This window comes from Desmodus rotundus, chromosome 1 (genome assembly GCF_022682495.2).
Source record: "Desmodus rotundus isolate HL8 chromosome 1, HLdesRot8A.1, whole genome shotgun sequence".
In the NCBI taxonomy this organism is placed as follows: domain Eukaryota; kingdom Metazoa; phylum Chordata; class Mammalia; order Chiroptera; family Phyllostomidae; genus Desmodus; species Desmodus rotundus.
The window spans coordinates 32,695,265-32,718,062 of NC_071387.1; the positions used below are offsets into that span (position 1 = coordinate 32,695,265).

Here is a 22,798-nt window from a genome sequence, read left to right on the forward strand (position 1 = left end):
GTAGTTTACATAATCTTTAATTTTAACCACCAGGTGAAGTATTGCTACCACAAAGGAAAGCTGGAATTGAGAGGTAAGGCCTGCTGGACTCCAAAGCCCATGTGTCTAGCCAGCATGGGATACTGCCTTTGAAGATCAAATAGGCCAGTAAATGAGAAAACACTTTAAACTCTAAAACACTGCACTACAATTGTAAACCATTATCTCCTCCCCCCCCGCTTAATTCCTTATGTTAAAACAGGTCATATCTTTTTGAGAGGATTATTCATTGGAGAGAGAAAATCTGGTTTGGGTTCGAAGCAGGAAACAACTGAACCCCTTTAATCCTTTTTTCATGCTTAAAACGGGGGACAGTCCTTTTCTCAAAGTGTTGATTACATGACTTAATGATAACAGTTGTATAAACGGCGGACGTGGAGTTGGCGTTCAATAAATGTTAATCTTTTCAGCAGCAGGGGCTCGGGAATGCAGAATTCGATCCCACACTTAGTAAGACAAGCCGCGAGACCCTCCGGTGCTATAGAGGTTCCTTTTGAAGCCCGCTTGGTGCCGGCGGTACCGTGGCTAGCCGTTGCCGTTTTCCCGCGCAGGGAACGGGGCTGCGCGCGAGCACGCGACTGTGGGTGTGGAAACCCTCTCTCGCCGGGAGTACATCTCAGAGCAAGAACCACGCTCAGCCGCCTGGCAGGAAGCACCCAATGGTATTAGTCTCAGATGCTAGCCCTCTTCGCTTACCCTTTCGGCCTTGCCTGGGCATTAAGTCTTACACGCGCCGCCTATAAAGCTGCTAGGGAAGAGTTGCGCTTTTGGGAGCCTGTGCAGCAAGTTACGAGTCGTAGCCCCCGCGCAACGTTTGTTAACTTCAGTGGTTGGACAACGTCACGTGACTCAGGCAGGAAAGACTTGCCAAGCCTTGTGAGGTCATCACAGCGCGACAACGAGCTGCAGTATTGAGCATCCTGGATTCGGTGGATAGTTCTCCCCTGATAACCTCGGGTGCGAGAAATTCCGTAAAATCTTCCTTATTTGCCCCATTCCCGCTCCTCCCTGTGCCTTGACGCTTTGGGCCTTCCCGATTCGCGTCGGGCGTGGGTAGAGGAAGTGATGAGCCCCTGGGCGGGCTGATGAGCCGCGCAGCAGAGACGCGTGTGGCTCCTCCTTCGCCCGTGACGTAGGGGTCACGTGACTGGATGGGCCGCTTCGGCCGCCGCCGCCGCTTTGTAAGAGGCACATTGGCAGGTAACGAGCGGCAGCGGTGGCGGCGGCGGCGGCGGCGGGTGCCAAGTGCAGCGAGAACAGCCTTGGTAATTGGCACCCTCTCTCTCCTTCCCAGTTCCAGGGCTCTCAGTGCTGCGGGGTGCGCTTTCTAGCGTTGCGTTCAGCTCTTTTTTCTTCTAACCCCCTTTTTTCCTCCTCCAGCGCCCACTCGTGAGGACCGGGCCGAGCTTCCTTTGCCGGCTTCATGTGTTCTCACTACGCCCAGGCCCGGGCGTCCTCCTTCCTCTCCCTGGCCTGTTGCCCCTTGCTTCTTCCTGCCTACCCGGGTCCTAGTCTGCCTGGCCCCACCCAGCCCCTGGGGGCGCCTTCCACTCCCCTCCGGGTTTCTCCCCTGGAGGGAGTGGTTTCTTTTTCCCTCCCACCTCGGTCCCTTTCTGAGTGTCCTCTGGAGCTCCCGCACCACGCTGACGCTCCTCATCCTGATCACCTTTCCGTTTTCGCGCGTGTCGCACACTAGTCCTGGGACTGGACCTCTTAGAGACCAACTTCTGCGCTCTCCAGCCTTTCCCGGCTTACCCGCAGACATAGTTCAACTCAACTTCTCCTTTTTGTTCTGGAAGGCTTTGGTGTCAGACTTTTGGGACTCAGTTTTCGTAGTACTGGTTCCTGTTGGCACTTTGTAAACTAAAGCGCTTTCTGTTATAATACATTTGAAAATGTCACTCCTTCCTTAGTGTATTACATCTTTTTTGTTTTGTGTCTGAATAACTTTCTCACTGGGCTGTCCCACCTTTTCCCCTGGGTTATCAATCTAATTGCTCAGGCTTCAGAAGTGCCACTACTGTGGTCTCTTATCCTTGTTCCCTCTAGGAGTTGATTGCCTGTTATTTCCTGTTTGACTTAATCTTGTAGTTTTTTACCACCTCAGTTGGATTAAGTTTTTACTTACATCCAAGGTATATGGTCTGCCGGGATTTAGGCTTACTTTTCTCAGCACCGGTGTCCTAACATTTGAGAGCCTTTTAAAGTCTCCAGAATGTATCCAAAGATCATCGTTTATTTGAAGGCCATATAACTAACATTTTGCGTGAACCCAGTTATTTTGTATTTTCTATTATTATTATTTTTAAAGATTTTATTTCGTTTTGGAGCGAGGGGAAGGGAAGGAGAAAGAGAGGGAGAGAAACATCAATGTGCGGTTGCCCCTCGCAAGCCCCTTGCTGGGGATCAGGTCTGCAACCCAGGCATGTGCCCTGACTGGAAATTGAACTGGCGACCCTTTGGTTCGCAGGCCCACACCCAGTCCACTGAGCTACACCAGCCAGGGCTTTTCTATTATGGTAGTACTTTTTAAACCAAGATTGATGCAAGGAGTGTGTTCCTCACTTTTTGCCATGACATGTGCATCCTTTTTAGTGTTAGTTTATTAAAAGGTGGTTGGAAGATGGACATAATACCTAAGAGCTCCTGTATCGTAGGAATTAATTAGGTGCCTAGATTGGGATGGTACTTATGTCTTAGGAAAGGAAATAAATTCCACTCTTGGGGGTGTCCAACCTGCGGCCTGTGGGCTGCATTTGGCTCAGGATGGCTATGAATATGGCCCAACACAAAATCGTAAAATTACTTAAAACATTATGAGATTTTTGTGATTACATGTTGCAATGTATTTAATGTGTGGCCTAAGACAACTCTTCTTTCAGTGTGGCCCAGAGACGCCAAAAGGTAGGACCCCCCCCTGCATGATAGGGTCTTCCAGCACACCAACAAGCTTATTACCATCTTGCAAGGCCCCCTCCTTGGCTAGGGCTATCCTCCCATTTGTGTGAAGACTTCCCTTATCTATCATTATGCAGAAACGATTTACTTCCCACACTGCTCTTCTGCATGCCTCCAGTGAGTTCCTCCTGATTTTTCCTCCTTATGGCTAGTTCACATGTGTAATGAGATTTCTCCCCACTCCTGTCCAGCTTGTTCCCCACAGCTCTGATTTCCTTGCTACCTTGTGTCCACTGATCCTCAATAATTAAACAATTCAGAGAAGGGAGATTTGTGTTATGATTGAAATGTGGTTGTAAATGGTGGCATGGGAATGAGGCCATGAGAAAAAAGCTTGTGGTAATTGCTTCTCCTGACTATTTCCTGCTGCTCTGGTTTCCTCTGGCCTCTCTCTTTAAATATGGGCTGTACCAGCAGTAGTCACATGGACCTGCCTTTAGAACAAGGCTGGAACATCAGTAACATCTCTGCTTCCCTTTCCTGGTAACTAACTGGTGCAGCCTGTGCAGTGCTCACTACAGTGTCTCATGGTATTAGCCTGGGTGACTTATTTTTTTTAGAAGAAATAGGAGAACATGAAGGAGAATAGGTGTAATTCAATATGCAATGTGTATTGATGGGAACTGGTTAATATCCCTACACCTTTAATTATATACTACAAGTGGAAAGTGTAAACCAGTCTTGAATATTTGAACTGGTCTTAGATGATGCTTTCGTTTTGTAAGGGTTAGTCTTGAAGTGTTGATTCTGTAGTCTTTTTTTTTTTTTTAATGACTTAGGATTTTTTAAAAAAGATTTTATTTATTTTTAGAGAGAGGGGACAGGAGGGAGGGAGAGAGGGAGAGAAACATCAATGTGTGGTAGCCTCTCACAAGCCCCCTACTGGGGACCTGGCCCACAACCCAGGCATGTGCCCTGACTGGGAATCAACCTGCAACCCTTTGGTTTGCAGTCCGCTACTCAATCCACTGAGCCATGCCAGCCAGGGCAAGATTTTTTTTGTTGTTGTTAAAGACTTCTTTTTTGTGTAAGTGTATTTTGAAGGATTAATGTCTGCTCAAGAGAAGCAGCCTGTGTGAATTCACAGACTGATGTTCCTCTGCTCTTAAAAATTTATCTTCTCTTTGTGAGTTAACCTGTAGTTAGTTCTTAGTTGTTAATTTGAGTAAATTGAGTGTCCTTTAAAAGTTGAGTGTTATGGCAGCCTGTGGTGTTGACTGATGAGGTGGTGTATCTTAGAAGCAGCTGTTTTTTTCTTTTCTCCTCTTCCCCCTCTCAAAAAAAAGAGAGTGGAGATGTAACTTGAAGGGAGGCAAAAAGAGGGAAGATTTATAAGGAAGTACCACCATGTAAACCTATAGTAGGTTTTGAAATAGTTTTGGTCCAGCTATCCAATATGTATCTAGGAATAGAATCCTTTTTCTTTTTTGAGTCCAAGAACCAAATTAATCAGTTTTGATTAGACAGTTATAATGCAAACTGCATATGCTTTTTTTTTTTTAGTTTTTTTGACAGTGTTTTTCTCATTGATCCTACATACCCTGTACTTTTTAAATTGATTTCAGAGAGAGAAGAAGGGAGAGAGAAGAGAGAGAAACATCGATTTGTTGTTCCACTCATTGATGCATTCCTTGGTGGATGTTTGTATGTGCCCTGACCAGGGATTGAATTTGCAACCTTGGCATATGGGGATCATGCTCTAACCAACTAAGCCACCTGACCAGGGCTGTCCTGTACTTTTTAAAGAAATTAAGGTAAATTATTTTAGTTTTAAAATGTCTTCGCATAGGTTTTGAAGACCAGGCTTGTGAATTTCTGGATGACACAGCATGTCTACTAGAGTGAGTAGGTAGTAGGCAACATTGATCAGTTGCCTCCCCTACGTACTCAAATTGGGGATCAAACCTGCAACCTAGGATGTGCTCTGACCAGAAAAGTGAACCTGCAACCTTTTGGTGTAAAGGATGATGCTCCAACCAACTGAGCCACCTGGCCGGGGCAACAATATATAGTTTTCAATTTTCAGATAACTCATTTTCATGCTGGAGTTATGAACTAAATTGAATTGGACCCCAGTTGGAATTAATTAATTTTATTATTATTTTTTAATCCTCATCCATGGATATATTTATTGGTTTTATAGAGAGAGAAGGAGAAACATCGATTTATTGTTCTACTTATTTATGTATTCTTTGGTTGATTCTTGTATGTGCCCCGGACCGGGGATTGAACCTGCAACCTTGGTGAATCGGGATGATGCTCTGACCAGCTGAGGTACTTGACCAGAATGTGTGTTCTTTGAAGGGTGGGATTTTTCATTTGATACCAGTGTTCGGTCGGCATTGTCAAATCATTAAACAAGAACAAGGGGGCTTAAAAATAGACAAGTTTAACTGAGATAGTTTAGGAAAAAAATGATCAGCTTTAGGATTGATTGATAAGCCTAACATTAAATAACTTTTCAGACCAAACCCAGTACCCCTCTGTTTTTCTCAAATTAATTAACAAATTTTAAATTTAGAGTAAGTTTTTGGATCAGGTTGGCTGGTACTATTTTGCCTAACAAAATACATGAGGAAAATTTGAAAAAATTAAAAGGAGGTGAAAATGACTTAATGGTTCAACATTTTATTGTATCCTTGCTCTTATTTTTTATATGATGTATGTACTTTTTAAAATGTTAGAGAAAAGGTTTATGAGGTGTAAAAACACATGTAGAGTTTTCAAAAACAAAATGACCAAGAAGTAGAACATGACAGCTGTCTAAAAGCCCTGTGTGTGTGCCATCTCTCGAGGCATTGGTTTGTCTTTACTAGAGGTAACCATTACTCTACATTTTGGGTTTATTATTTCTTAGAGTAATTTTTACTTTATATATGTGTATACCCATAAAACAATATATGGTTTTATTTATTTATTCATTTATGTAGAGATCCGGAAAGGGGGAGAAAGAGGGAGAGAAACATCCGTGTGCAACAGAAACATCGATCAGTTGCCACTCGCACACCCCTAGCTGCCCCCAGCTTGGGACCTGAACCATTACACAGGAATGTTCCCTGAGCGAGTACTGAAGCAGAGACCTTTTGGTGTGTGAGACGACGCCCAACACACTAAGCCACACCAGTCATGGCACGATGTGTAGTTTATTATTATTTTTTTTAATCCTCACCTGAATATATTAATTGATTTTAAAAATTTTTTAGAGAGACAGACAGACATCGATGTAAGAGAGAAACATGGATTGGTTGCCTTCCTTACGTACTCAAATTGGGGATCAAACCTGTAACCTAGGTATGTGCTCTGACCGGGAAGTGAACCTGCAACCTTTTGGTGTTAAGGGATGATGCTCCAACCAACTGAGCCACCTGGCCAGGGCAACAATATATAGTTTTCAGTCGTGATCTACGTGGGATTTTATGATTCTTCTGATACTTGTTCATTCTTAAATGTTTTAGATTCACCCATGATTAATTCTTACGACTGTCATTCACTTTCAGTAGTATGGTAGTTCATTGTAAGGTTATGCCACATCCTCTTCTATTGTGATAGACATTTGTCTCATTTACAGGTTTTTGTGTTATTTTTTGGTGATTACAAATTACAGTTGTCTCCTTGTGAACATTTGCATGCCCTCTCTTCCACTAAAAGAGACAGATTTCTCAAGATTATATATGTAATTGGGAGTGGAATTTTGGGCTATGTGTGGGATATGTGTAACTTTACTAGATAATTCCAAGCTGTTTTTCATGGTGTTGTACAGTCATTCTTAATTAGGCTTCTCATTGGAACACAGATAATTGAGTGACTATTTTCTCAGTTCTCTTGAGGGTATTATATAACTGGTATCATTCTAGAAGCCTAGGGATGAAGTTTAATTCATACATATAGTGGATACCTTGGACATTGGAACTTAATTTTCAAGACTGAATAGTTAAGAGTTTCACATCCTTGCCAACATTTGGTATTGCTTTAATTTTTAGTTTTAGCCAATACCAGTGAATGTTTTAATTAATTAATTTAATTTTATTTTTTTAGAGATAAGGGGACGAAGGGAGAAAAGGGGGAGAGAGAACCATCCATGTGTGAGAGAAACATGAATCAGTAGCCTCTCGCATGCCCCTAACTTGAGGTGCTGGCCCACAACACAGGCATGTGCCCTGAGTAGGAATCAAACATGCAACCTTATGGTTTGTGGCGTGATGCCCAAACTTCTAGTGGGATGTTTTAGATAGATTTTTTTATGAACACCACACAGCAAGACTTGACTTTATTAATACAACTTGCCAACTTCTCTTTTTACTGGAGCACGAAGACCATTCACATTTATTGGAGTTATGGATATTCTGGATATATTTCTACCATCGTAATCTTCCACTTGCCTGATCTTTACTGTTTTTCTGTCCTTTTTGCAGTTTTCATTTTCTTTCCATTTGGTTTCCTCCAGCTTTTTAATTTTAACATTTTCAAATCTATAAAAGCTGAAAGAGTATAATAATGAACATGTGTATGCCTACTTAACATTTGCCACATTGACTTTTCTCTCTGCTACACTATCTTTTGATGCTAAATAATTTAAAAGTGCAAACATCTTGACATTAATGCCTAAATATTTCCTTAGCAAGCATCTTTTTACAATAAAGAGCTTCTCTTACAAATAACCACAATAGTATTATCACATCTAGGAAAGTGAATAGTTATTTAATAATATATAACATATGTCAATAATTACATCTGGTTTAAATCCACATTCAGATTTTCCCAGTTGTTCACAAAAAGCCTTTTTAGTCTTCCAGTCCAATCAGGGTTTCTTATTTACCGTATTTACATATTGCCACATAACCCATTTCTTTTAAAAAAGATTTTATTTATTTATTTTTAGAAAGACAGAAAGGGAGGCAGAAAAACAGGGATCGGTTGCTTCTCACATGCCCCCAACTGGGGACCAGGCCTGCAACCCAGGCATGTACCTGACTGGGAATCAGGTACATGCCTGGGTTGTACAACTGGCAACCTTTTGGTTCACAGTCTGGCACTCAGTCCACTGGGCCACACCAGCCAGGATTCCGTTTCTTAAATGATTATTTTCTCAGGTGTATTTGACAGTTAGACTGAGAATATTTTTATTGATTGTAGAGAGAGAGTAAGGGTGAGAGAGAGAGAGACAGATTGATGTGAGAGCTTCCTGCAGGCACTTGGCCTGGGATTGAGCCTACAACCTAGGTATGTGCTGTGACTGGGAATCGAACCTGGAGCTTTTTGGCATTTGGGACAATGCTCCAACCAACTGAGCTACCTGGCCACAGCACATTAAACATTTTCTTTAGGTCAACTTTTTATAGTAACTTATTGAATGTCTCAATTTTTTTCCTCCAATCAAGGTCTCAATTTTTATTTTTTAAAAATTCCTTGTGATTGAGAGTGTTGAGGCAATGGTGGAAAAAATACCTTGTATTTTCATAAAAATGTAGGTGGTAGTTAAGGAACAAAATCCTTGTTAGTTAAAATAGGCTATTTGCTATTTTATTATCACAGAGGTGTTTGCATTTTTTTTAAAAGATTTATTTCTTTATTTTTAGAGAGAGGGGAAGGGAGGGAGGAAGAGAGGGAGAGAAACATTGATGGGAGAGAGAAACATGAAACATCCATTGGTTGCTGCTTATATATGCACATGCCGAGGCAACCCAGGCATGTGCCCTGATGGGGAATTGAACCGGCGACCTTTTACTTGGCAGGACGACACCCAATCAACTGAACTAACACCAGTCAGGGCTGGGTCTGAGTAAGTTTAAGAAATTAGTATTTCTATTTTTGGCTTATAGTAATAGCTAGACATGATATAGCTATCTTGGAATAGCGTAATAAGAGCTGTATTGAACTTTTAATGAATCAGTTGTGAAATATTTGTGTATTGTAACAATTGGGGACCAGATGGTTCGTGTGAAGATGTGAAAAATGAAAATAACCTGATATACTGGGTTGGCCAAAAAGTATTTACTTTTTTCCATACGATGGCTCTAGTTGTGCTTAGTTGTCTTTAACTTCATTCAAAACAATTTTTTTAAATAATAGAATACTTTTATTTTTTAAAAGATTTTATTTATTTACTTTTAGAGAGGAGAAGGGAAGGAGAAAGAGGGAGACATCAATGTGTGGTTGCCTCCTGCATACCCCCTACTGGGAACATGGCCTGCAACCCAGGCATGTGTCATAGACTGGGGATTGAACCGGTGACCCTTTGGTTCTCAGGCTGTCACTCAGTCCACTGAGCCACATCAGCTAGGACCATACATAACAATTTTGTTAGATTGTATTGTGACAGCTGTCATACCAGCCTGCATTTAAAACTTACCAAAGTTGGTGAATTTTTGTGTAGCCATTTTAACATTGAGGAGGGAAGAAAATACGCAGCATTTCTGGCATACTATGTTTTATTATTTCAAGAAAGGTAAAAACACAACTGAAACACACACAAAAATTTATGCAGTTTATGGAGAAGGTGCTGTGACTGATCAGATGTATCAGAAATGGTTTGCGAAGTTCCTGGGAACTATTGACATTTTGGCAAAATAATTCTTTGCTGTGGGGCTTGTCTTATGCATTGGAAGGTGTTTACCCGCACCCCTGGAAGCTATGGCGGGAGATAGCCGACATACTCAAAATATCCAAATCCATCAGGTTATTGGTGAAAATAAAAAATGTATCTTATTTTACGGAAAAAAATTAAACAGACTTTTTGGTCAATCCAATAGTATAGTTTTTTTTGTTTTTTTAAAGTGCTGTTAGAAGAAGGGGTAAGGCTGGCCATGAATAATGAGGGATTTTTCAAGGGGAAGGAGGGCAAAGAATCATAAGGTAGCTGCTAAGATAGGATTCTGGGTAAAGACGGGGTTTAGATTCAAGAAATTATGGTTGGAGTGGGGCATGTCTGGAAACCACCATAAGCAATTACATACTTTTTTCTTTACTGACTTTAGTTAACCTGAGAGAGACATGTGAATATAGCAAATAATTTTTGATGTTTTATAATGTTGAAGAGTTCACCAGCACTCATTTTCCATTGGCAGATTATATTCACAGAGTAGCAGACAACATTGTGGTTCCCTTGTCAGCCAGTCCTGGGTGTAGGGGGAGTTCAGCCTTGTCCACCAGCTGCTTGAGTCGTGACCCTGCCCTCAGCAGCTGTGGAGAATAAAAGTATCCGCTTGGTCAGCTCCTGGCGTACAGGGCACAAGCAGTTGAGCTGCATGGAATTGGGTCTCATACTAGAGTTCCTTGGCATTTTAGCTGCCCTAGTCTCTCCTAGGTTTGGGGATATAGACTTCCTCTTGTTGGCTGTTCCCAACAAGTTGAGGTTCTTAATATAAACTAATCCTGTTCCCTGCAGAAATGAATAAGTGAATTTCCTCTGCAAAAAAAGGTTGAGAATAATGGGTATTTTCTTTCTTTCTTTTTCTTTTTTTTTGAAGATTTTACTTACTTGTTTTTAGAGGGAGGTGAAATCAGTTGCCTCTCACACACCCTGAACTGGGAACCTGGCCTGCCACCCAGGCATATTCCCTGACTGGGAATCAAACTGAAGACCTTTTGGTTTGCAGTCCAGTACTCAATTCACTGAGCTATACCAGCCAGGGTGGTTTCTTTTAAAATATTTTTTAATTTTTTAATTACAGTTGATGTACAATATTAGTTTTAGGTGTATAACTTACAGGTATTTCCTTATTAGAAAAAGCAAGAACACAGATTGGAAGTTATATAAAAATAATAAAGCACAACTGGTACAAAAACATTACAACGTAGAGCCAAAAGGAGCACCTGTGGGTATCTGAAAGTCTCTTAAGCTAGGTGAGATTCTGATTCAGAACCAGATCTTTCGCATCAGATATGAGCTATGTGAGTGAGGCCAACAGTAGTTACATGGTTTTTTGTTTCTTTAAAACAATTTTAATTTATTTTTTAGAGGTTGGGGAAGGGAGGGATAAAGAGAGGGAGAGAAACATCAATATGTGGTTGCCTCTTGTGCGCCCTGCAACCCAGGCATGTGCCCTGACTGGGAATCGAACTGGCGACCCTTTGGTTCTCAGGCTGGCACTCAATCCACTGAGCCACACCAGCCAGGGATCTGCTGGTTTACTTTTATGTTACAACTAATTTAGGCCATTCTTGGACTTTAAATAATCTAGGAAGCTTTATATGTTAATTTGAATGTGTGTCAGATTGACTCAAGTAAATTTACGAAAATTAAAAAAAAAATGTTAAAAGAGGTAGTAGCAGGTCTTACCTGTGTCAAAATCTATCATATCTTTTTAATTTATTTTGAATGAGGTGAGACAAATAAAGGGTTTTAAAATTTGGTTGGAAAGATTGGAATAACCCGGTGTTTCCTTCAGCTCAAGAACCTGTGATACGAATGTTTGAATTTCTACCGAGTTATTTTTAGAATCTCTTGCTCTTGTCTGTTTCTATTCTAAGAATTCTCTTGGACTCCGTTCCAGGATAGTAGAACTCTCAGGGGTGGAGAGTGATAGAAGGGATGGAAAACAAGTGTAAACTGAATTCCTATGGTCTGGCAACTAGGTGCTTATTGCAGAAGCGTTCCTATTTACCACACGTAACTGTTTCCAGAAAAGAGGGCATAGAATTTTCCTGTATGACAGTATGTTAGTTAAAGGTGTTGATTTTTATAGTCTAGATTTCATGCCTCTTCATTTTCACAGTTCTTTGGTGGCAACAGTTTTTAAGGGTGTTGATAATTATTTTGGTAACATATGCTCTTTTCTTGATTTATAAATTCACAGTCTCTAGAAGTTTCATATAAACTTTATATAGAAAATTTGTCAGAACGAGCCCTGGCTGATGTGGCTCAGTGGATTGAGTGCCGGCCTGTGAACCAAAGGGTTTCTGGTTTGATTCCCAGTCGGGGCACATGCCTACATGCCTACATGCCTACATGCCTACATGCCTACATGCCTGAGTTTCAGGTCAGGTCCCCAGGATGGGGTGCGTGACAGGCAAACCACTCATTGATGTTTCTCTCCCTCTCTCCTTCCCTTCCCCTCTTGCTAAAAATAAATAAATAACAGAGACAACTGTACTTAAATAACAATAAAAAATGAAAAAATAAAATAAAAAATAAAAATAAATAAATGAAATCTTTAAAAAAATTGTCTGAACCATACATTCTGTTAAATTGATATTAACTTCTGAACTCTCTTTTTTCATATTATTTTAGTAACACTATTTCCTGTGCTTGCATTTAAACTAGTCTTATCTCTGAACAACTTTTTCTAAATATCTTAAGCATTAAGACTTTATTTATGAACAGAAATTCAGCTATTCTGACATTTCAGTATTAGTTTGGAGAACCATATTGAGAGAAAATAAGCTATTCTGAATTTGTTTAGCTAGCATCCTTAGAAGCATGTCCTGGGTCATCATTTTTTTCAAAAATTTTTTTTGCAAGGATTGCATTTGCAATGTTTATGCCAATGGCTTGTTGTTGTAACAGTTTATGAATATATAACACAAAACAGTAAACCTTAATTAAAAGAGAAAGCTGATTATTTCCGATAAACTATTTAAACTTAAACTAAGCAATGTACTTTTCATGTTTTACAAAGCAATTGTCTGGGTCAGCCACAGAACTGGGGCTTATAGCCTAATAGCCTAATGACCTGTTCATTATCGAATGTGGATTGATGATTGGAATGGAGATCTAAAGTCAATATTTATACTGAGTGAATAAGTAAAATTTTAATAGTTTGATACAAAAAGGAGTTCATGGTTTTCCTGATAAATGAGGATTCAGATACATTTTATATCAAAATTTTTAGTTGGCATAGCAAGGCTAAATAAACTAAAAGTCTTTTTTGTAAATCAAAAAAACTCAATTTTATTTGACTTTGGGTGGTGGGCACACAATGCAATATACAGGTGATGTATCATAGAATTGTCCACTTGAAGTCTATAGAATTTTATCTACCAATGTCACCTCAATAAATTTAATTTTAAAAAACTTAGTCTTGGCATCCACTCAACTTAGCTTATTTTCTGTAGCTGCAGATTTTCATCACCAGATGGCACTCCTACTGTAAGAAATTCTCATTGTGTTACATTTAATGTACCTAGTTCATTTTCATAAATGGGGCCAGATAGGGATAAACAGTTTAAAAGATAAATGAGAAAATGGTCATATAATTTAGTTAAAAAAAAAAAAACAACTGTTTGGAAATCTGTAAGTACAATCATGTGCTATCCTGAGAAATGCGGTGGTTAGACAATTTTATCATTGTGTGAACATCATAGATTGCAGTTACATAAATCTAGATGGTGTATATCCTTATCTGCAAGCCTGTACAGCGTGCTATTATATTGAATATTATAAGCAATAGTAACACATAGTAAGTATTTGTGTATCTAAGCATATCACAGGTACAGAAAAATATGGGATAAAGATTTAAAAAATGCTACACCTGTATAGGGCACTTAGCATGAATGAAGCAACTAGTAGCTGCTCTGGGGGAGTCAGTGAGTGAGTGGTGAGTAAATATGAAGGCTTAGGACATTACTGTACACTACTGTAGACTTTAAACACTGTACACTTAGGCTATACGCAGTTTATAAAGCAACATGAACTTAAACCAAGCACAAGAGAGGATGATGCAAACGAGAGACATGAGATGCATGAAGCTGCTGCCAGTGTAATATCACATACTGTTTTATAGCAAACTTAAAACTTCAATTATAGTTGGCATTCAGAATTATTTTGTATAATTTCAGGTGTACAGCATAGTGGTTAGATATTTATATATTTTATGAAGTGATCCTCCCATTGGTACCCACCTGGCACCATACATAGTTACCACAATAGTATTGACTACATTCCTTGGTCTGTGCTGTACATCCCTGTGTCTCTTTGTAACTACACGTTTGTACTTTTTAGTTCTCCCTCTTTTTGCCCAGCCTCCCAGTGCCCCTTCCCTCTGGTAACCATCATTTTGTTCTGTGTATCTACGATTCTATTTCTGTTTTTTATTTTGTTCTTTAGATTCCACATGTAAGTGAAATTGTGGTATTTGTCTTTATTTGTCTGATATTTCACCTAGCACAGTACCCCCTAGGTTCATCCATATCACTTAGCCAGGCAGATTTTGATTGGATGCTTAATTTTAGATACTTAAGATCAAATTATAGAACATTAGTGCTTGAGGTGATTTTAGAAATCAAGTAATCACTTTACTTCAGAAATGCTAATATATATTACATTTGTATGATGCTTCACAGTTTAAAAAATGTGTTTGTTCATGTGTATTTATTATAACTGAGACCCCTAAACTCAAAGTTCTAAATAATGGCAAAACGATGAACATTCTTCCATTTAATGCAACCAAAACAAAACTCAAACCAGCAAAATCTCAGAATTGTTAAACTTAAAAAAGGATGTGAAGTATGAACTCATACTGAGAGGCAGATTCAAATATAGTAAAAAATTTTAAACCATATTGGACATACGAGATAATTCTGGTTAATTGGTTATTTGCTGCTATTGTGTATGTAAAAGGTAGTGCAGTAATATGCCCTGTGGCCTTTATCTAGCATTCCAGTTAGCAGAGGGCCTATTGAGAAGATAATATTAGGACAGATAATGTAGGAAAAACTTGTCAAACCTTTTCTAGCTAAAATAGGCAGGGGACATAGTTTTTTTTGTGATGCCAGAATTGATATATTGAATTATGGTTAGTGTCCTGTATTTAAATTTTAAAAAATATTTTATTTATTATTTTTTAGAGAGGTGGGAAGGAAGGGAGAAAGAGAGGGAGAGAAACATCGATGTGTGAGAGATACATCAAGATACATCAATCGGTTGCCTCTCACATGCCCCTAACCGGGGACCTGGCCTGTAACCCAGGCATGTGCCTTTGACTGAATCGAACCTGCGACTTTTGGTTCGCAGACCGGTGCTCAATCACTGAACCACGCCAGTCAGAGTTGTCTCCTGTATGTTAAAATACACAGGTCCAAAAGATACCTAGAAATGTTAGTATAATGTCATTTTATTAACCTGGAATTTATTAAGATATGTAAATAGGGGAATATTGTTATACATCATGTGAATGCTAGCTTTGAGGTCTCCATAACTGATTGTTCTGCAAAACAGAATTCCATTTATTGTTCTTTTGGAATCATTGACTTGGCTATGATTTGGTCTTTATTAGGCCATTCTTTTTGTTTTGTGTTTTTTCTGTTGTTTTTTAATTTTCTTTTTTTAAATTGTTTTTTCGTTTTTGTTTCCTTTTTCCTATTTTCTTTTTGCTTTCTTTTTATTTTTTTTCCCCGTAGTTTCTCTTTTTTCTTTTAGGTCATTCTTAATTTCTAAAAGTTACCAGCTTCATGGGCTCTCTCTGGAGCCCGCCTTTCTTCCCTGTCAGGCATGCATCTTTATTTTTCTGCCCTAAACTCTTTTTTTTAAAAAAATTTTATTGTTATTCAATTACAGTTGTATGCCTTTTCTCCCCATCCCTCCACCCCACCCCAGCCGAAACCCCCTCCCTCCCCCACCTCTACCCTCCCCCTTGATTTTGTCCATGTGTCCTTTATAGTAGTTTCTATAATCCCCTTTCCCCACTGTCCCCTCCCCACTCCCCCCTGGCTATTAGATTATTCTTACCTTCACTGTCTCTGGTTATATTTTGTTTGCTTTTTTCTTTTGTCTCCTATACTCTTAAGGGTTCCCATAAGACTTGCATCCAGGGGATCAATGGCAGTGGCAGCGGCAGCTTGTCCTGGGCATGTGCCCTGAACCTGTTTCCAAGGCTTCCTTTTCTCTAACCTTTCAGAGAGCTAACAGCAGCCCCACCGTGGCTTGCTTCTTTCCTGTACATTTCTAGAGAGCCAAAGCAGCAATCCCTAGGCTCTTTCCTGTTGTTTCTTCTATCTGAGACTTTTCAGTGAGCTAAAAAGTAGCTCTGCCTTGCCTTGGCTCACTTCTTTCTTTTTAAAAAATATTTATTTATTTTATCCTCACCCAAGGACATTTTTCATTGCTTTTTAGAGAGAGGAAGGGGTGGGGGGAGAGAGATCAGCAGCCCTCCCAGTGTGTGCCCCAACTGGATCAAACCCACAACCTGGGCATATACCCTGACTGAGAATCAAACTCACAGCCTGAGGCAGACCTGCTCCCGGCTTGGTCCCTTTCCAGTGACACTTCCAGAATCTCCATATATATATATATATATATTTTTTTTCTTTTTTTACCACAACCCCCACCCATTAGCGTCCCATCTCTTCTATTAGAAAAACCCTCTGCTCTAGTCAAATTTGATTACACAACATACACTGCCTCTAGGCTTTTGACTTGACTCTGTCCTCACATACACAAAAAATAATAAAAAAAATAAAAGTTATCAGCTTCGAGAACATGTCATTTAAACAGATTTATCAAACATCTTTTACATTGGCAGCTACTGAGTAGTGAAGGGAACAAAAAAATAAAACGAGTTTCTGGCCTTTTTATTAAAGTTAGGAAGGCAAGTTAAATATGGAAGATACAATACATAAGCTAGCCTTGGCTAGTATGTTTCAGTGGATTGAGCTCGGTCCTGTGAACCAAAGGGTTGCTGGTTCAATGCCCCTCCAGGGCACATGCCTGGGTTGTGGCCGGGTCCCCAGTAGGGGGTGCGTGAGAGTCAACCACACGTTGATGTTTCTCTCCCTCTCTCCTTCCTCTTCCCCTCTTTCTAAAAATAAATAAAATCTAAAAAAAAGCAAACATAAGCTAAAATATGAATTGCATATAGATGTTGTAAAATTAAAGGAAAGTTAATATATGAAAAGTATATGGAAATATAATCCTAGAAATCTCTAGCCTGTTTGGAATATTTTAAATGGACTTTGATAGAAACCTAAAGGCTTGTTAGTGTGATTTCTCCTATTTGAATTATTTGCCTTTAACTTCTGTATTTCTATGCCAAAATAAGTTAAAGTGGTTCTGAAACTTTGTATATTAATTTTGCATGTTTGAGTATTTTATCAAGACAAATTGTTCTTTGTTAAGGTAGTATTTTTCAAATATACATTACTTTTAATTTTTATTAAATATTGAATATGTAGACAATACTTAATCTTAGTATTCTTGATTATAATATGTATTCTGATTTTGGATTTTATAATATGACAAATGTGTGTAATAGTTTGATAATTATAAAATAAAAATAAAGCAAAGAATATCCAAGTACTATCACCTGGTTAAGAAAAAGATATTTTTGAAGTTCCTAGGGTGCTACTTCCCAATCCCAACCCATGAATTAGGCAAAATTAGCCTTTAACCAGATTTTTTTTCATCCTTGTGTTCATCCTTTCCTTGTGTTTCTTTATAGTTTTAACACCTATTTTCATAAACAATATATTGTTAATTTTATATGTTTCTTGAATATTAAATTAATGTAACCATAGTGTATATATTCTCCAAGTCTGTGTTTTCTTTTTAAATTTGCCTTGGCATATGTTCCTGAGTTTCTTCCAACATGTATGTGGTCGTTATCCATTTTCATTGCCTTATGGTATTTTGGTAGAAAGTTGTTGAAAACAATGTTTGGATTGTATTGAAAATAAAGTGCCCATAAAGATTAAAAAAAAAGAAAAGGATTTTTAGTTTGAGTGAATGTCGAGTTTTTATCAGTGCCTTATTTTTTCTTTGTGGCTGAGATGTTTGTACAGTTATATCTCTCAGTGGCAAGTAGAGTGTGGTGGCACTGCCTTTTATTTTAACTAATGCTCCTTATTCCTCTGAATCATACACTTGGAAAGCAGGGTCAGTCCAGACTGTTATGTGTATTTTGTGGTTTCTACAAGGGGAGTACGAGTACCCCTTGTAGACCCAGAATCTTTAACTTCTGCCAGGGGCTGTGGATGCGAAAGTTTCGGGATGGTGGTGGAGTGCAAAGCTAAGGGAGATAATTTAGTGGTGCCCTGGCTGGGTGGCTCAGTTAATTGGAGCGTTGTTCTATACACCAAAAGGTTGCAGGTTTTATTTCCTGTCAGGGCACGTACCTAGGTTGCAGGTTTCATCCTGGTCAATGTGTGTAGGGAGGATCGATATTTCTGTCTCCCTCCCTTCTCTCTCTAAAATCAATGAACATATCCTCAAGTGAGGATTAAAAGAAAAAAAGAATTTAGGGCTATGGTGGTTATCTGGGTAGAGATGATCACAGATAGAGAAGTGCATGCTTGCTTATTATTTATTTACAAGAAAAAGCTCTTGAGAAATATGATTAAGAAATTTTTCTTTCCTTGACCAAAAGAATATTAAAGAAATTGTTTACAAGTGAGTATTCTTGCAAAGATGATTTGTTACTAAAATGGATTGTTAAAACTTTTTCACGTGTCCCTTGTAGCCTGAAATCTTATGACCATTCTAAATTAAAATTTTCAACTTGCCATATATTGCCTTCTCTCTTTTTCCTTTTACCATTTTCTTTAACGTGATATAACATTTCATATTTAGTCATTGGATTTGGATTTCTGTTTTGCTCTTTTCCATTTCCTATCCTACCCTTTGTTTTGAAGCCTTTGTTTTCTGGAGAGGCAAAGGTCCTGTCAGTTCAGATGCCTTGAAAGTAGGTCTTGGAGCACGAACATAGCCAAAGCCAAAATCTTAGTAGGTTTATGACTCTGCTTTGAAAAATGATGGTTTTATGCGTAATGCTTTCCCCATTTTAGGCCTTGTCAGCAGAGAGAAATGTAGCTCTTTAAACAGAGGACCTTGGTGAGGAGCTTCTAGGGTTTCCTAAGAGGAAGGATATGATGCAGCCTCAAGGAGGTGGGTTGGAACAGTTAGCACAGAGTAGTAAGCTTCTTTCCTGGATGTTTCATCCATTGAATCATCTTGTAATTGGTAGACAGTGTTAAATTCCCAGTTTCAATTTTCAGTATAGTAGCCTTAGCATTAAACATTTTTTTGGTATAAAGTACATTATTTCATGTGCCATATTTAGGCCAGTTGATTCAAGCAGATATTTTTATGTCATAGAGGGTTAATCTGTATCCACGTTATACTCTTAAAAATGTGGTTCCAAAGGAAGGATATATACCATATTTTTCGGACCGTAAGACGCCACCTAGGTTTTAGAGGAGGAAAATAGGAAAAAGCACTTCCAAAACCCCTGGCGCCACCACGACCCGACCTGTCCCTAACCCAAGCTGGGCAAGCTACATTGGACTATAAGACGCACCCCCCAAACTTGGAGGGTGCGTCTTATAGTCCGAAAAATGCGGTAGCTTTCCCTGCTAATTATGTTCATCTAAAACAGCAGACTTTAACATTACCATAGTTGAATGGGTTTGTACCATCTCAGCAGATCTTGATGAGAAACATTTTCTTTAGAATACATAGGTCGTATGTTGATTAAATACCAAGACTAGTGTGAATTTATCGAGGTTCACAAGAGTGTGTTGTGTGTGTTTTCCCTAGTTGTTCCATTGGGAGAAAAGCATATGCCATTTGATTTAGGGGAGCAGAGAGCCCATTTAAAAAAGCTTGAATTCTAAGATTTTATTTTATGACCAAATTAGCAGTCATATTTTTAATTTTACCTGATCAGGGACACCTTTAAGGTTTTAGTATATTTTAGAGTTCTACTAAATCCTTAGAGCAGGGTGTTTAACCTGGGTGCCCACAGACATTTTAGGAAGTGGAGTGCGGTCTCTCATGGACAGGCTTTGGGGAGGGATATGGGAGATGTAAACCTCATAAGGTTTCAGGTAGAATTTTGTGTGGATTTGTATTTTTCTGAGGAGAGAGCCCATAGTTTTCATCAAATTGCCTAATTACTTAATGAATCAAAAGGTAACAGTCACCATATTAGAAGGAAACATCTTTAATGGAAGACATTATTTCAGAGTGTTATTTTTGCCTCTAGTGAGGTTGCAAAATACAAATCCAGCAGTCAGGATTGCAATAAGCTGGAGAGCAGACTTTTAGGAAGGGATGTTTTCAAATATGTATTGAAGCTTAAAGCTTATGGGAAAGGCCCAGTGAGTGAGCAGCTCTTCGCCTGGCCATGTCAGCTGTGCCTTACATAAATGGACTCTTTCAAGTTAAAAATTCAAATCTTTTTTGTTTTGTAGGCTATTTCAGCAAGGGATCTATTTATCTTAACTCACTTCTCACTTGACTACTCAGTTAAGTTGTGATCTTGAATTTCTGACATTCCAGTTGCTTTCATGGTAACAAGTGGATTAGTGCCACTGGCTGTTCGAGGTTTCTGCTTTCAGTTTTCTCAGTGTCAGTGTTCAATTCTTTTTACTTGTTTTCTGTCCATTTCCTCTCATATTCATCTTAGTAGCAGTTACAAACCTTTGCCATTTTCTTACATTCTGCCATCCCCCATTCATCTAGTAGTCATTCTCTGCAGATATATTTTTTAAAGATTTTATTTATTTATTTTTAGAGAGAGGGACAAAGAGAGAGAGAGAACCATCACTGTGTGTTTGCCTTTCATGTGCCCCCTACTCGGGACCTGGCCTGCTACCTAGGCTTGTGCCCTGACTGGGAATTGAACCGGCAACCCTTTGGTTCACAGCTGTGTTGTGCTCAATCCACTGAGTTACACCAGCCAGGGCTTTCTGCAGATATTTTTGTATATTTTACTAAAAAAGTAACGATAGATACAACAAACTCCACTGCCTGTTTCTCCTAATCTATAAATTTAGCTGCTGCCAGACCTGTCCATTTCTTCATTTTGCTGGACTATGGAGAGGAATCCCTCCTCTAGTCCAAGTGAATCATTTTCCATTATTGCTGTCTCAATTTGTTGCCTCTCAATTATCCCCTCTTTTGCTTCAAGGCCTCTTTTATTGAGAGAATTAAGCACACATACTGTATGAGGTCCTGGAAGAACACAGGTGAGTGGGATGATACAGTTCAAATGGGGCTTACAGTGTAATAGACTTGCTCAGTGTACCTCATCCTTGGAAGATTCTACTTTGATGCTTTGCATACTACCTCTTGCAAGTACAGTTATTATTGTTTGCCATCTCTCTTCCTCCCTTGCCTTGGCTTTTTTCCTCACTATTGTACTGAAACCATATTGGCAGTGGTCACTGGTGACCTCATTACAGCGTTCCAACAGACATTTGAGTCATGCAGTGATTTAAAATTCTTGAAAATACAGAAGTTTTTACTTCCACGTTATTTTAAGTGTTCATGTTGTTCATCATTGTTATTTAATTTTTTTGAGTTTATGTGACCAGCAGGAAAAGTTAGAGAGATACATGATGCTTCAGAAGGAGGCTGGCTATAAATTGTAGTGTCGTTAGCCACAGGTCGTCTGCTTTGGAGACTGCATTGTCTATAGCTGGATGCTCTGTGGCTTGTTTTTATAATTAAGAGTTTCGTCTCTTTTAGCCTGGCCTCTGGCCTCTGTTTTGCTAGTTTAGAATTATGAAGGCAACAGTTATTTTATAATTTAGTACCGTTAGGATTGTAGGCTGTGTACCTCAGGAAATAAGCAGTTAGGACTCACTCTCTTATTTTACATCTCATTGATCTGTGTAGCACTTTCCAAGTTTTACATCTAATTCCTAAAATGGAGATTATGCCAAGTTCTGTAGAGTATTATTGAGGATTACAGTGAATTATGTATATAAAATATTCATCTTGGTGCTCAGTACATAATATATTTGAATAAAAAGTGGTTTTCCAAAAAGTTCTATTATGTCCACAGTGATCCCCTAGCCTGCTCTCATTCCCGGATCTCATTCTCCAGAGGCAGTTACTTTCAAGAAACTTGAGTATTTCTTCTGCTATTGATGTTTCCCTCTCCTTCCCTTGTTTCTCAGTTTGTATTTATAATTTCTCCTATTCTCCTAGTATTATATAATAATTTTTGGTTAGATCAGTATTATAACCATGTAAATGTTACTCACAGTTGAGCTGTGTTGCCTTTTTTTGGACTTAATAGTTGTTTTTTTCATAGTTGCTTAGATTTCTATGTAGCCATCATTGGTTAACATCTGTACTCTATTTCATATATGCAGTTTAACTTCTTAGGATGATCAAAAACATTTTCTTGGAGGCATCTCGTTCCTAGCCCTCTCTTGTTCTCCTGCTCTGATTAGATTTGGTTGCGCTAAGGCACAGGTGGCAAACATAGGCCCACCAGCTGAATCTGGCCCTCCACCCTGTTTCATCCGGCCTGGCACCCTGTTTCTACCTGGCGGCAGCATCAGGCTCTCGCTTAACTGTTAAGGAGTAGTTACATTTATACAGTCTTGAAATTACATTCAGCCCATTGAAGGCAACCATGAGGCTGATGTAGCCCCCTGTGAAAATGAGTTTGACACCTCTCCTAAGGACTGCTGCTCAGCTCTCATCTTGATCTTTTTTCAACTGTAATTTGTGGGAGCCTCCTCTCCTGTGTTGGATCCCGTTGTTATCCACTGATCTGTTTTCTGTCCCTATATGACATTCTGTCTGTTCCAGAAGGTCACAAATTGAATCATACAGTACACAGCCTTGTGAGTCTGACTTTTTTTTTTTTTTTACTAAGGATAATGTATTTGAACTTCATCCATGTCGTTTATATCAGTAGTTGATTTCTTTTTTTAAAACATTTTATTTATTTATTTTTAGAGAGAGGGGAAGGGAGGGAGAGAGGGAGAGAAATATCAATGTGTGGTTGCCTCTCATGTGGCCCATCACTGGGGACCTGGCCTGCAATCCAGGCATGTGCCCTGACTGGGAATCAAACCGGTGATCCTTTGGCTTGCAGCCTGTGATTCTTTTTTGTTGCTGAATAATTTTCAG

General features: G+C 39.1%; 1 protein-coding gene across 4 annotated transcripts in view; it reads left to right on the plus strand.

The window, feature by feature from the left end:
• The first annotated feature begins 1,177 nt into the window (after positions 1-1,177).
• Positions 1,178-22,798, plus strand: part of UBAP2 (ubiquitin associated protein 2) — a 120,387-nt gene continuing 98,766 nt past the window's right edge. For 2 of the 4 annotated variants that reach the window (XM_053923269.2, XM_024560055.4), the window contains exon 1: positions 1,178-1,304. Coding sequence is in view for 2 of the 4 variants with exons in the window: in XM_045195198.3 (XP_045051133.2) it covers positions 1,191-1,304 (114 nt within the window). In the remaining 2 variants the exon portion in view is untranslated. The remainder of the gene's footprint in view (positions 1,305-22,798) is intronic. The other 2 variants (XM_045195198.3, XM_045195199.3) reach the window with 1 other exon arrangement.